Genomic DNA, 16,200 nt, shown 5'->3' with positions numbered 1-16,200 from the left:
TCATATTCACTGTTATTTAGGTACAAAATTAACATGAATTTATAAGATATACCTTATTGACTGCTTGTTAGAGTGTTCTATATTCGTTACTTATATTTTGTTCACTTGAAGTATTTTAAGCTAAAAAATTTACTTCCTTGTCTTCTTACTGCCTGTCTGACATACTTCCTGCTTCTAGTTACTCCCACAAGCTTCAGACAATGTCTATTGGTCTCTATCATGAGAAACAATAAAATTAGCTTACAACCTTTTCCTTTCCGCTTCTTCCCTCCTTCTCCTCCATCACCTGATTTTATTTCATGTTAAGATCTTTCTTGGCATTTATATTTGTTCTTTTAAATATATTTAGAATTCTATTTCACTTCTGCTTTAAATTATATTATTTGATTTCCACCTGTAACCTCTGAAGGAAGGAATTAAGGAAGAAAAAGAAGGAAGGTAGAAAGGAAGTGGGAAGATAAAAACAACTGAAAAGTCCGTTAATCAGAGATTAATTAAATAAATTATGTTACCTCCAGCTCTTGAAATACTATTTAGATCTTATAACAAATGAGATCAATCCATGTGTGTTGATATGGGGATAGGTCTATCATATACCAAGCAAAAATGAAAGTCTTAGGGGGCGCATGAGTGGCTCAGCTGGTTGAGCACCGGACTCTTGAATTTGGCTCAGGTCACGATCTCACGGTTTGTGAGTATGAGCCCCGGTGTCCGACTCTGTGCTGACAGTGTAGGGTCTGCTTGGGATTCTCTCTCTCTCTCTCTCTCTCTCTCTCTCTCTCTCTCTCTCTCAAAATAAATAAATAAATAAACTCTTTAAGAAATGATTTGAAGTTTTCTTACAATAAATGGCATATAGAAAAAACAAGTCTTTATTTTCTCCTTTTTCCTTTTTTTTTTTTTTGAATGCTTCGTGTTGGAGGTGGAAGGAAAAAAGACAGGAGACTGGTCACATCAGTGTTGGGCCTCTGGGGAGTGCTACTGGGTCCTCCAATGAGCACCCATATCACCAAACACGGGTGCGCTCCTGCACTAAGGAACCTGAGATGGGTAAGTTCTGAATACGCTGTCACAGCTGTGGCATAGCACAGGGGGGTCTGCGGGGTGCCTGGTTCTCAATGCTTGCGGGGCTCCTGGCCTCCAGGAGTAACAGGAACGAGGACCAAATCATGACGGGAGGTCTCCCACTGTGCTACTGCCCTACCATGGGTTCCCTTCTGTGGGCCTTATAAGGTGCATTTAAAGACTAAAGTATATAAAACACAACGTGGTGTGCATCTAAAGAGTAAAACAGTTCATGAGAAAATAAAAATCAAGTATATAAAAACAAATTAAAATTCTTGTTGGTTGAAACCTTGCATATTGTCTAATGATTAGTCATCAGTTTACGTTTGAGAAGTATATTAGGCAAACCATTTTTCAGTTTCGGTTAGACTTTTTACATTTCTCATGTTCTCCATTTTTCCTCCAAAGGAATCATGCTGAGTTTCCCTGAATTCATTTATTTAAGTTTATTTATTTTGAGAGAGAGAGAGAAGGAGAGAGCATGAGAGGGGCAGAGAGAGAGGGAGAGAGAGAGAATCCCAAAGAGGTTCCACACTGTCCATGCAGAGCCTGATGTGGGCTCACAAACCGTGAGTTCACGACCTGAGCCAAAATCAAGAGTTAGACGCTTCACCAACTGAGCCGCCCAGGAGCCCCTCCCTTGAATTCAGTTTTAATGTGTGATGTTCTCTAGGGTTTCGATCTCTCATTATGAAGAAACAGAGATTTCTATGAACTTCTCCCTTTGAAAAATCAGTTTCTCTCTGCACAACCAGGCAGTGCCCTTTTAAACTGTGGGCTACCCTAGGGCAATCACCTTGTTAGGGACTCTTTGATCGTTGACTCATCTGTCCTATATTGCAGGGGTGGCAAATCATGTAAACACTGTTTGCTTTCATATTCATTATGCTAAAGATAATCTTGCAACACGAAGCTCTCTAAAAAGCAAACTGGTCATTATGGTAACATTATTCTCAGCACATCACACATCACATCGCATTGAAGTGATCATTCATTGAAACGGTTACAGCTTGCCAGATCACCTTGTTGGATTGTGCTTGCTTATCCCCTCACCCTCTGACTTGTTCCAAGTTTCTCTGGTCTCCTCCATCCTTCAACTTCTCTGCCCACATATCCCTTCCACATGCCCAGCAATGACTTCCCTTCCTTCACAGAGGAGACAGAAATTATGTGACATGAATCACCTCCCAGCCAAGAGCCACCCTCCACTTGTGTCTTGGGTCCCATCTCTTCTCACTTTTGCAAGATTCCTCTGCAATTTGTTATGCAATATTTTCTCAGTATTTTCCAACCTGTCCTTCTTTACTGACCCATTCCCATTTAATGAAAACATGCTCTGGTTTCTTCCATTCCATTAAAACAACAAACCCTTCTTTATCCCTCCCTCCCCCTCCAGGCCAACCTACCTCTCTCCCCTTCACTGTCACACTTACTGCCCAGCTCACTACAGTCACATCTCTGTTTTTTGTACCTTAGATTTATCCCTCAGCCTGTTCCTATCTCCATTTCACACTTAATGGTACTGTTTCTTTCAAGGTAACCAATAATATCCAAACACTATTTTCGGTCTTCAACTCTTCTGGTTTTCATTGGAACAGTCCAGCCATTCCTTATCAGTTTCCTTCATTATACCTTTTCCTATAGGAAGTCACTAAGCTTTAGGTATCCTCAAAGCCTTAAACTAGGCTGACTTCTAACCTAACCCTGAAAAACTCATCTATTAACTTAGTTTTAACAGACATCTGCTAACTGACAACTGGAAATTATGCCCAGAGCTCTGTTCTGATAATCAGGCTTATATAATTCTCACCGATTGGGTTTCCAGGCTAGGAGATGGAAATTAACAGCCAAGGGCATTTTTAGGGAATACTCTTAGGATCCATACCCATGGAAGGGAAAGGAAGGAAGCAGTGATATCTGCCAACTCTAGGGGTAGATCTGAAGCTGGAATGTCCCTTTCAAAGTGTCCTGAGTTGGAATGAAGGGTCTTTTCTTAAGAATGCCTGTTGACCAGTCATTGGTCAATGGCAGGTCACCCTTGGAAGGAGTTATGACCTTGGGAGGAAGGATTTTCTTCAGCTGAAGCAACTGACTTAGGAAGCTGGTAATTGAGAACTTCCAGCAGCTGAGAGAATAAGTCTTTTGTTTCTGAATCTGGGTCATTCACTACAGCATTGACTGTAAGAATCAACTGTTTCCTTCATATTTCTTCTTGGCTACCCAACAAATACCTCAGAAATTACATTTTTGACACTAAACTTTTCATGCTAATCCCCACTCCCTTGCACTGCTTTTTGCTCTGATTCCTCTGATCACACTTAGATGGCTAGCATCCACTTAAGCCAGAAACCAAGGTGTCCTCCTGAACCTTTTCTCTGCTTCACCCCCACCCGCATCTAATCAGTCACCATCATAGTGACTTCACATTGTAAGCATCTCTTTCTCCAGTCTAGCTTGTACCATCCATGCTGCTGCCTCTGTTGATTTGCAACCCTCCTGGGTGCCTCCCACATATAATCTGAAATTGGCCCCCATACTCAGAGGGTGGGCAGAGTTTGAAAAAAGAGGCAGCCCACTCCAGATTGGTAGGTGGCAGTTTTAGTAAGCAAAGTGAACTTACATATGAAGTTTGCCTTGGGCAGCAGGAAGAGGGCTAGATCTCTGCACCTGCTCATCAGATCTTAAAATTTATATAGAGGCCTTAACTAGGTTCAGTCATGTGTGCCATGCAGGTGTTCTTAATACCACAAGACTCTCTCAAGTCTATGCCGTTGGAGTAGCCTCTGGGAACAGGAAAGGCAAATGGAACCATATTCCAAGGACAGAGGCAGGGATTAGGAGCTGGGGCACAGCTCACAGGTCAACTGGTTGCCTCATCTTTTTGATGACCTTCCCCAACAACCTCCAGTAAATTACTATTATAATTTGCATGGATGATGGCATTCTTTCCCTAAAAGTGGCTGTCCTTATGCCTACATTTTCCCTCCTTCAGACCATTCTCTCCTTATGGCAGTCAGTGGTGTCTTTTTAGCAATTACTAGAAACATCTCATTTCAATCAGTGACTTCCAAAATCTTTGATTTGGCCTACAAAGACCTTCATCATGGGACTCCAGTTTCTCCAAGTTTACCTTGTTCCCCTCTCTCCTTCATTCCTTCCACTCAATCCATACTGGATATTTACTATCTTCTTGGAAACATTGTATTCTCTGCACATGTTTTCTGCATGATCATCCCTTACCCAAAATATTTCTTTTCTCCCTTCAAGTCTCAGCTGATGTATCACTTCCTCAAAGAAGCCTTTCTTGAGCATCTGGGACTAGGCTGCATCTCCTTGTGTTCACGGACATGTCTTTCTTGGCACATGTCATCATGTAAGGATTTGGTTAATACCTTCCTTTCCCATCAAAGCACAATGCTCCATATCAGTAGAAACAACGTATCATATTCACTGTTTTATCTCCAGGGCTCAGCATGATGCCTAGCATATGGTATGTGCTTGATATTTGACTTTGTGTGTGCCATTTCCTCTACTTGGGATGTCTTCTCTAGCCTTGCAGACCTTGGGCTTTTCCCAGGAAGCTTTATACACCCATCAAAAAGTTAATTACCACCTCCTCCATGCCACCACTTTATTTTATACATGCTTCCAGTGTTGTACTTTTCACATGTTCATTTATTTAGCATTTGGAGTTGACAAATTGGCAGCTTATGAGCCACATTGCTCACAAAATATTTTTAGATCCCCCTCCACATATCAAAATCAGAGGAGATCTCACCATTAAAAATCAGAAGATATGGCAATACTGAATACATGTTCCCAAGAGAGTTACCCGCCTTGAGCAAATCTTCTATTTTCTAGGATATAACAGGTGCTCAATATTGTTGATTAATGGATTGATTGATGCATTAATTGAAATGATTAGCACTTTGCTGTTGATATTTAATTTCAATCAGATTTCAATTTTATGGGATCCACTGTGGAAAACAACGACAGAATATTAAAATCATGATTATGGACTCAAGGACAGTTCTGAAATATACATGTTCAACACTGACCAAAGTCTTATTTAATCCACAGAGTTGGGTCCATTGTGGCTTCACTAGAGGAAGGTATCCCTTAGCACACCAGTAGAAAATTGTAACTTGAGGGTTTAAAGAATGTCATCATATTGAGAAGGTCTTGAGTTCGATGAACCGAATATCTTCTAGATAAGAAAATGTGCTGTTCTCGTAACAACAACCAGTCCTGACAGGGGTAGTGTGATTACATGTGCTTCTGAATGAACTGTAATAACCATTGGAAGTATAACTGTCCTTCAAACAGAAAGGTGACAGTGTGGCTATTTGAACACTTCAAAAGATGTTGGTAATACTACACTCTCAGGCTTTGTTGCTTGCAGGACTGATTTTTGATTTCATAATCTGCATGCTTCCAACAATTACGTAACCTAAAAATATTAATTGAAAGTATAAAATATAAAAATGGAAAGGTTCTTGTTGGGATGAGCACTGGATATTGTATGTAAGTGATGAATCACTGGAATCTACCCCCAAAACCAAGAGCACACCATATACACTATATGTTAGCCAACTTAACAATAAATTATATTAAAAAAATGGAGAGGGTTATTCTTTTTTAAGCCATGTTCTTTGGGCAACATTTTAAGATGTGGATAGTTCACCACCTCACAATTTGATTATTAATCTTGTAGCTAATATTATAGTTAATTGTTAAAATTCTTTACATTTAGGAAATCTGAAGGGTAGTCTCTCCTGTATTTAAGAAAGTAAATCCTCTAATGTGATGTATAGTTTCTTATCTCTAGTGTGTTTGGTTCCTTAATATTGACATAAAGATTGAATTAAAAGTAACAGAAAACCCTAGTATTAATGAATATGATAAAGACAAATGTGAATTTTTTCACATATATCGAAGGCAACACTATAGCACAATGAATGGATAATAGGTATCAAAAACATTTTTGCATGTAGATCAATCTTTTTAATAGATGGAAAATATTCAATAAAGTTTAAGTTACATGTCAAATCATTCAAAATAGAAAGGAAACAACATGTTCTGGCTTATTTATAAATAAAAAAATGTTCAACATAGACAATTTAGATTCAAATCCTCAAGCAAGTAAAAACTTAGAGATTTGTATTTTCTTCTAAAAATCATGTTTTATAAAAGATTTTATGATGTGTTGATATACTATTCTTCTCTCTGCCGTGAATTTTTATGTCCTTAAGCGTTCTTGATAAGACAGCATCCTTGATGAGAAAGACAGAAAAGGAGAGAGATTTTTGAAATCAGCACCATTTCTGGTCAAGTATTTATTACACTCTTAGCCCTTCAACATTTCATATAATTAGTCACTGTTTTAACTAACTATTGTTGAAAGCAAGTTGCCCAACTTGGTAAATCATACCAGCAATTAATTCCTTTTTAAAAACTCAATGTCATTTGATACAATAATACCATATTTTGAACATTTTTTCTAAGTTATTTACTTCTTTTTCTCTTGGAAATGAGAAATCCAAAACACTTAAATACATATAAAATTTTCCTCCACTGATTTTACCATAGTTAAAAATTATTTTTAAAGTTTTCCACCCATGTGTGTCTTATGAATGTTTTTTTAAATAGAGTGTTCAAAGTATCTAAAAAGTTGTCCTAATGTTGTTCATATAGTTCACTGTTTACAATGATTAGGACAGTAACACATACACTTTGCCATAAGTTATTTTTATAATATTCTTAATTGAACATAAAGTATAATTTCCATTTTATACTGCATCATCTAAAAGGTCAAAATCCTGATCCTATAAAATTGTTTGCATTTACATCATTTCATTGTATTATTGTAACATATTTTTCTAAAAGCAGAATTATTTTTCATTCATCAAGAAGTATAAAATATGGTTATTGTTTTTCTCTGTCTGACTTATTTCATTTAGCATAATACTCTCTAGGTCTACTTATGTTGTCACAAATGGCAAGATCTCATCCTTTTTTATGGCTGAGTAATACTCTATTATATATATAATATTCCACATCTTCTTTATCCATTCATTTATCAGTGGACACTTGGACTGCTTTCCTATATTGACTATTGTAAATAATGCTTCAATAAACAAAGGGTTGCCTATATCTTTTTGAATTAGTGTTTTTCTTTTGTTTTCTTTGGGTAAATACCCAGAAGTGGAATTATTGGATCATATTGTATTTTGATTTTTAAATTTTTTCAGGAACCTCCACATTGTTTTCTATAGTTGCTGCATCAATTTACGTTTCCACCAACAGGGCTCTAGGGTTCCTTTTTCTCCACATCCTTGGCAACACTTGTTATTTCTTGTCCTTTTTGTTTTTAGTCACTCTGACAAGTGGAAGGTGATATCTCATAGTTTTGATTTGCATTTTCCCTGATGATGAATGATGTTGAGTGTCTTTTGTCTTTCCATGTACCTGTTGGCCATCCGTATGTCTTCTTTGGGAAAATGTCCTCTGTCCATTTTTTAATTGGAATATTTGGGGGATTTTGTGTGTGTGTATGTGTTGAGTTGTATAAATTCTTCATATATTTTGGATATTAACCCATTGTCTGATATATCATTTGCAAATATTTTCTCCCTTTCAGTGGGTTGCCTTTTTGTTTTGTTGATGGTTTCCTTTGCTATACAGAAGGTTTTCATTTTGATGTAGTCCCGATAGTTTATTTTTGCTTTTATTTTTCTTGCCTTAGGAAACATACCTAGAAAAATGTTGTTAAGGCCAAAGACAAGATTACTACCTATTCTTTCTTTTAGGAGCTTTATGGTTTCAGGTCTCACATGTAGGTCTTTCACTCATTTTGAGTTGTGTATGTAAGAAAGTGGCCTAGTTTCATTATTTTGCAGGTAGCTGTCCAGTTTTCCTAGCACCATTTATTGAAAGACTTCTTTTCCTCACTGTATATCCTTGCCCCCGTTGTCATAGATTGACAATGTAAGTATGGCTCTCTATCTTGTTCCATTTATGTATGTCTATTTTTGTGCCAGTACAATACTATTTTGATTACTATAGCTTTGTAGTTTATTTTGAAATCTAGAATTGCGATACCTCTATTTTTGTTCTTCTTTATCAAGATTGCTTTGGCTATTCAGGGTCCTTAAATAAGTCAGACAGAGAAAGACAAATACCTTATAATTTCACTTATATGTGGAATCTAAAAAACAAATAAAACAAACAAAAAGCAGAAAGAGGTCTATAAATACAGAGAACAAACGGTCACTAGAGAGGAAGGGGATGGAGGGATGGACAAAATGGGAGAAGGGGAGTGAGCGAGAGATACAGGCTTCCAGTTTAAGTAAGTTATGGTAATAAAAGGTACAGCATAGGTTATATAGTCAATGGTATTATAATAGCATTTCATGGTGACAGATTGTAGCTATACTTGTGGTGAGCACAGCATAACAATAGAGTTGCTGAATCGTTATGTTGTATCCCTGAAACACAGAATTTTACAACTATATGTGTGTCAACTATACTCAAATAAAAACTAGAAAAGAATGAGGAAAAAAACAAACAAAAAGGTATAAAATATATATTTTTAAGTTGTCCTATGAGGAAACACTTTAGTGTTTCCAAGCTCTTACACAGAAATGTGTTCCTGAAAATAACATAATTTTAATCATTGTTATTAATATGCTCTTCTATCAGTAGAAAGATTTGTACAGTTTTGTTTCTCATATTTTTTAAGTTTATTTATTTTGAGAGAGAGAGAGTGGGCATGTGAGTGGGGAAGGGCAGAGAAAGAGAGAGAGAGAAAGAGAGAGAGAATCCCAAGCAGGCTTCATACTGTCAGTGCAGAAATCAAGAACTGGATGCTTAACCAACTGAATCACCCAGGCCCCCCTTATTTCCCCCATCTTTATTACTCATACTTGGATCTATACTGAGAGGTGGGAGAAAATGTGATTTTCCATCTCAACATATAGATTAATTTTTCCACATTTAAATATTGCTCATATAAATTGATTTGCCAAGTTGCCAAGTGTCACAAATATGAAATACAAATAACACTTTGACTTCAGACAACTCAGAAAGTTTGTTGAATTAATTAATATTTCTAGGAGTTTGCCTGGCTTAAAAAAATAAAATTATTTTTTGCTTTATAATGACCATAAAGTAGGAGTGTCATAGAACCAAATATTTCTGAAATTTATAACAAAAAAAATCTCTTGGATAACAACATGAAGAAAATAATTAATTGTAGGCACAAGTTTCTTCTTACCTTTCTTTTGGAACACATCTTGGATATTTTAAGTGCCCTCTGTCACATTGCACTCTGAGTTCAGATCCTATAATAGAGGACTCATCTATATATGTACCTCTCCTACAAAGAAATTCAATATACTCGCCATGGAAAATATATGGTCTGTTGTCAAAACTCCATTTCAGGAGTAAATTATTATTTTCCATTTCAACAAAAGATAACGTACAAGGCTCTGAAAAATAAAAAGAAGAAAATAATCTTGACACATCTTGGCACTAACAGGAAGCATTGTGCTTCCTACTCATGATGACCTTAAAATTCCCAGGCATTTGAGTGGCAACTAAGTTAGTTAGAATTAATATTTGAGTCGGAAAATATGTTCAAAGCTCACAGAAAACAGTCTGCCATTTATCTCTGTGGTCCTGGATTTGACAAAGAAAAAAGTGTATATCCTGCCAGTCACTTAGCTTTATGTCATTAAGATTTTCAAAGATAGCAAATAAATAAAGGTGTTTTTTAATAAAGAGCATTGAGAGTTACTAACAATTATTCAAGTAAGCTTCCTTTTCTTATTTTTTTTCCTCAGAAAGCTCAAATAAAATCCCCACGAGACAAAGTATTTGTTTGATTGTTGGATAGATAAGATATTATTGAAGTGTAGAAAGAAGCTGGAATCTCAACAATGACTCAAACTCTATCACCTGATGGCATCCAGAGTGGTTGACGGTTTTCTCTCTTTTAAATTTCCAGTTATTAAGGAATATCAATATTGGATTTAGGTGCTTTAAATTCTAAGCATTGAAAATATTATTGTGTCCTTCCACTAATGCATTAAAACAAAACAAAACAAAAACTTAAAAAAGTTATTAGGAGACCTGATAAATTTCTTTGATTTTTTTCCTTAATAAAAATATTGATATTTTAAAAATGTCAAGTTATTTTAGAAAATGAAGTTATTTGTGTCCTTATTTGCCTCTTGAATGACCTAGCACTAAACAGTAGATTCTGAGATACGTTAAAGGTCCAGAATTGTTAATAGAGCATATGAATCATATAATACATTAACAAACTTCTTTATTCAAGATTTCAATATTTGTTGAATCCCTATGTATCTGCTGTTATGCTAGAAGTTCTATAGACAGAATAAAAATGGATAATCAGAAAGACTCTAAGAGAGTCTTTGTAGTCACTGAAAAATAGCTTTGAAAATGAGGTCAAACGGCACTATAATTTAAAATGTTGTTCTACAAAATATGAAATTTTAATTAAAGCAAGTTAAAAATTAATTCATGGACCTTCTCAGCTATGACAGAATAGCCTATATCAGACCAGTACTTATACTAAAACATGGAAAATCTGAAAACAGACATAAAGCAAGAATTTCAAGGAACTAGAGAATTCCCAAGCCAGTCAGTACTCATGGTGCTAAGATTCTGGTAAAAGCTCATTCGGAAGAATCCAACATTCTAGGGGCATTTTCCTCTTGGAGATTTAGTGATTCTCAGCATGAGCTGAGAGACTGTGTTGAGAATGATCAACAACAAACATAGAGCTAGCAGATCTTTTGGGAATCAAGTGTTGTTGAGGATAGAAAAAATGGAAGTTTAGGTCAGCCATGACAGCCAGGACTTAAAGGGTCAAGACCCAGAGTAATGGGAGGTGCAGAGAATGAACGTGATACTTGGCATGGGTTTTTCCCTTGAAGCATTTGCCTATTCTTGACTTGTGTGAAGTGAGAGCATAAAGGGCCAAGCAGAAAGTGTATGGAAAGCTATATTAAACTGTTGGTAGTCTTCCAGTAATATGATAGCCAGTCAAGAAGGAGGAACCTTAGTATGAACACCAAAATTCTTAGCGAAGAAACTTGCAGGGTTACATTCTATGAGTAGAGGCAAACAAAGGATTGAAAATAAGCCTGGAAAAAACTTCACTTCTAATTAGATTGAGACCAATTTCCCCTACACTATTATCCAGAAGATGAGATGAGTATTCTCTGGAACAAGATGGCACTGTTGCTTCAAGCTTCTAGAAACTCCCATGAATAATATTTGATATTCAATCAACTGTTAATAAAAATAGCAAGAAATTAGGCTAGAAATAGAAATAGGCCTACAGATGATCCAGATAATGGAATTTTCAGACAAGAACTTGGAATAAGTGGGATTAACATGGTGAAGAAATGGAAGTTACGGTAAAGACTTTCATCAGAGAACTCAAATCTACCCTCACACAAAAGCATAAAGTGGACATTTTAGAAATGCAAAGATATTGAGAGCTTAGTAGATGAATTTAAAGCACACTGGACACATCTAAAGAAAGGGTTAATGAATTGGAAGATATATCAGTAGAAAATAGCCAAATGGAAACAAAAAAAAAGATAAAAGGTACCTCCAAAACCTATGAAAAATATCAAGCCACAGATTCAAGAAGTGCTACCAACTTGAAGAATGAAATGCTCAAAGAAACCCACATCAGGCCCGGCATAAATAACCCCCTGAAGATAAAGGGGAAAAGAATCTCAGGACCAGCAGAGGACAAAAAGAAACTTAGTTTCAAAGAAGTACAATTATGAATAACATTAACAAACAAAAACTACAAAAGGCAAAAAAGGATAAAAAGACATCTTTTACAGCACTAAAAGAAAAATGAGGACCAAACTAGACTTCTATCTTTGGCAAAAATAACTCTTCAAAAGTGAAGGGAAATAAAGAAATTTGCAGACAAACAAAAACTGAGAAAATAATAAAAAAAATAATATTTTTCAGGTGTATGGAAAATGATCCCAATCAGAAACAGAGAGAAGCAGGAGAAGATGAGAAACAAATCACTGAAAAAACATAAACAAATCTTAAAGAGTAGTTTTGAACAACATAATATTCACAGTATCATTGAGACTTAAACTGTAAGGAGAATGAAATGGGTGACACGGTAGTACAAAAAGTGGGAAGGGTAAATCAAGTCAAGGTGTTCTGGGTCCTGGAGAAGTGGTAAGAGTACTAATTTGTATGCAATTGTAATAAGTCCAGGTTGAATTATGTAATATCTATGATAACACTTAAAGGAAGCCAAGAGGAAATTATAACCAACAAGCTAGTAGAGAGTAAAATGATATGAAAAGAATTGATTTACCCAAAAGAAAGCAAAAAAAAAAAAAAAAAGAAAGAAAGAAAAAGAAAAAAAAAGAGAGAAAGAATACAGAACATAGGATATATATCTAGTACAGTAAGATGGTAGCTATAAACCCCAATATATCAGTACTTATATTAATATATAAATAGACTAAATACTATAAAGAGAAAGATTGTCAGACTGAAAAAGTATGCTTTTAAAATTAACTATATATTGCTTATAAGACATACATATTGAAAGTAAGAAACCAAAAAATTGAAAGTTGAAGGATGATAAAAATGTATGCCTTGTAAATACTTGTCAAAAGTGCGCTGGGACAGCTTAAGTAGACTTCAGGCAAAACAAGAAAAAACAAAGCCTGGCATAGACAAAGACTCTCTTAAAGTTTGGCGGGGCCAATACACCAAGATTTAATATGCTTCAATTTGTGTGTACCTAGAAGAACAGCGTGAAAACACAAAAGCAAAAATTGACAGAACTAAAATAAGAAATGTTTTTAAATGCACAGCGGGAGAGACTTTAACATACTTCCTTTGACAACTGATAGAAAAACAAACAAACACAAATCAGCACAGATATGAATGAACTTAACATGGAAAACAAAATTCAACTGACATGTGCAGCAACAGTGAATCCAACACTGACGATTATTTATTCATTTATTTCAAAAGAACATGTACCTACCACAAATACAGTAATAAAGTAAGTATCAAATGAAACTCAAAGGATTGATATAATTCAAAGTACGTCTCACTGGTGTTCTATGTAAGTGACGCATGACTAAATTGTACTCCTGAAACTAATATTACACTATATGCTAACTAACTAAAATTTAAATAAATACCTGAAATATAAAAAAAAAAAACAAAAAAACCTTTAAAAACTAAAAAAAAAAAACCACCACAAGTCTTATAAAACAAAATGTCTCAAGGGATTTACATTAGAAATCAGTAACAAAAGAAAATCCTCCAATGTTCAAAACCTAAAAACCTCAGAGTGCGTACAAGATATCAAAATGGATATGGATCAAAATGAATCAAAATAAAATATATACATATATATATATATATATTTTTCTTTTTTGAGAGAGAGAGGGGGAGACGGAGAGTGCTAGCTGGGGAGGGGCAGAGAGATAGAGAGGGAGAGAGAGAATCCCAAGTAGGTTCTTTACTGTCAGCACGGATCTTGAGCAGGGCTCAATCTCATGACAGTGAGGTCATGACCACAAGATCATGACCTGAGCCATCCAGGAACCCCATGATATAATATATTTTTAAACTGAATGACTGAATGATAATAAAATTCCAAAATGTAAAAACGTGTGGGATAAAGTTAAAGTTGTGCTCATTAGGAAATTTATATCCTTAAATTCATATATTAGAAAGAAAACAAAGGCTGAAAATCAGCAATTTAAGTATCTATCTAAAAAGCTAAAAGAAGATCTATAGGTGCACTTGGGTAGTTTAGTCAGTTAAGCCTCTGACTTAGGCTCAGGCCACGATCTAACCGTTCGAGGGTTCGAGCCCTGTGTCGGGCTCTGTGCTGATTCTTTGGATTCTGTCTCCCTTTCTCTGCCCCTCCCCTGCTTACATTCTGTCTCTCTCTGTCTCCCAAAAATAAATAAATGTTAACACAATAAAAAAATAAAAAATAAAAATAAGATCTATAAAGTAGACTCAAGAAATTAGAAGAGAGGAAATAAGGATAAGAATATAAATTAATAAAATCGTAGGCAACATTTGATGAAATGCAAATATTAGTTGAGAGGCCTAGTAAAAGTTGTAGACCCTTAGTAAGACATGCCAACAAAGAAAGAGATACATATTAATAGCAGTAAAGGCAAAAGACTCACCACTAAAGGCATTAAAAAGAATGTAAGAAGATGTTGTGAACATTATGTCAACAAATTTGACAATTTCGATAGACAAATTCCTAGAAACCACCCTACCAAACTGACAGCTGTCATTATCTGTCCTCAAAGAAAACTTGATGCCCAAATGGCATGTTTGATGGATTCTTACAATTACTAAGGAAGAAATAGTACCAATCTTACACAAATTCCAGAGAATTCAAAAAGAAGGAACATACCAATTCACCATATGAAATAAGTAGAAAGTTCATACCAAACCCAAAAGGAAAATAACAGACTGATCTCTCTCATGAAAATAGATGCAAAACTTCTAAGTAAAATATAAGCAAATAAAACCCAACAACATGTAAAAAATCATGATTCATCACAACCAAGTGTGATTTATTAGAGGAATATAATCCCGCTTTTAACAATCAAAAAGAAGCAATTATAATTCTAGGGGGAAAAAGTACTCATATAGTCATTTCAATAGGTATTGTTAAACACTCCCTGAAGATTAAAAAAAATTAGAAAAATAGAAATTAGAGATTTCTATATTTTTAATTCGATTTTTAAAGACTTTATAACACTGTAAATAAAGATGAATTATTCAAAGTTTTGCTTATGAGTTTGGGAAACAAGATATCCACTACTTCTTCTACTCAGCATTGTACTCAAGTCCAAGCTGGTGAAATAAAATAGCAAATAAGTCAAGTATGGACACAAAAAATTTTTCTTTTTATTTAAAGATATGCTTTTTTTTTTGACTTCTGAGAATCTTGGTAGATATTGTTACTTCTACTCAGATACTTCACTAATAAGGCATTAACTTGCTTCAACTTTCTATCTTTGTTTCCCCATTGCACTCATGTTTCCTATTATAGTACCAATCACACTGAATGATAATTGTTAACACGTTTACCCACACCACTATGACTTAGTCACTGTATAGCCCCATACAACACCAGTATCTGGTGTATATGTGTATTTAATAATACTTGTTAGAACCAGCTGGACAATAGTTATTTATGATCTACAGGAAAGAAGAGGAACTAATGATTGAATAGGTACACTTAAGTACAAATATAGCAAATTAAGCATTATAATAGTGTTATATCAACTAAAAGAGAATAGAAAGTGAAAAACTATGGCTTTTATTTTATTAAATAGTGGGATATTTAGTAGTACATACCTAAACATGATGGTGGTGTAGTCCACACTCCATCTAAGCAATAGGACTCCCTAGACCCTTGAAGGAAATGGTGATCAAAACATCTGTATTCTACTGAAGAACCATTTTCGTAGATGCCTATTGTTGAACTAATCATGACTCCATTTTTAATAAGTGGAGGATATGCACACATTCCTTTAGATTCTGCAAAAATAATTTTAGAAGGATATAATGAATTTCCATAGTAAGCATCCAATACTTTAATAATTGCTATGGAAATAAAATGGCACATTTCATGTAAAAGCATTTTTAAAATAGCTGTCAAATTTCAAATATTGAGAGCATTTCTGTAATAACTTAATATCATAAAATGGATTATTGCAAGAATTAGAATCTTATTATAAAATTGAAATACACATTTAAAACTGGCAAAGAATTAACAATCATGATTTTATTTTTCCCTTTTTATGTAGCCAAAAGTGAAAATGTATGAAACCCCATTGAAGCCAGGCTTTCTGTATGTATCTTCTTACATTTTTTTTCCTATTAAAAGTAATAGTTCCATGTCCAAGGAGCACAAAGAATCTCCCAGTCTGTATCAAGATCTTTTCTGAGACAATACAAACCCAGCAAACCCCAAGAAGGGCAATGTTTTCCAGAGCTGTTGATTGCTCACATTAGGGTGATCAGTCCCCTGATAGTCTGGGGATATTTATAAGACCTATTAAT

At 35.0% G+C, this 16,200-nt stretch overlaps 1 protein-coding gene across 2 annotated transcripts in view; it reads right to left on the bottom strand.

Annotated features, from left to right (window-relative positions):
- Positions 1-4,719: 4,719 nt before the first annotated feature.
- The window catches only part of F13B (coagulation factor XIII B chain), a 32,427-nt gene continuing 20,946 nt past the window's right edge, over positions 4,720-16,200 (bottom strand). For both annotated transcript variants that reach the window (XM_027074595.2, XM_015079989.3), the window contains 3 exons: positions 15,493-15,675; positions 9,341-9,554; positions 4,720-6,338 (listed from right to left, as the gene is read on the bottom strand). In XM_027074595.2, the coding sequence (XP_026930396.1) occupies positions 6,305-6,338; positions 9,341-9,554; positions 15,493-15,675 (431 nt within the window). In that variant the 3' untranslated portion in view covers positions 4,720-6,304. The remainder of the gene's footprint in view (positions 6,339-9,340; positions 9,555-15,492; positions 15,676-16,200) is intronic.

The sequence above is a fragment of the Acinonyx jubatus genome, chromosome E4 (assembly GCF_027475565.1).
Source record: "Acinonyx jubatus isolate Ajub_Pintada_27869175 chromosome E4, VMU_Ajub_asm_v1.0, whole genome shotgun sequence".
NCBI lineage: Eukaryota > Metazoa > Chordata > Mammalia > Carnivora > Felidae > Acinonyx > Acinonyx jubatus.
Note: the sequence above shows the minus strand (reverse complement) of the source record. Positions and strands in the feature narration are given on the sequence as shown.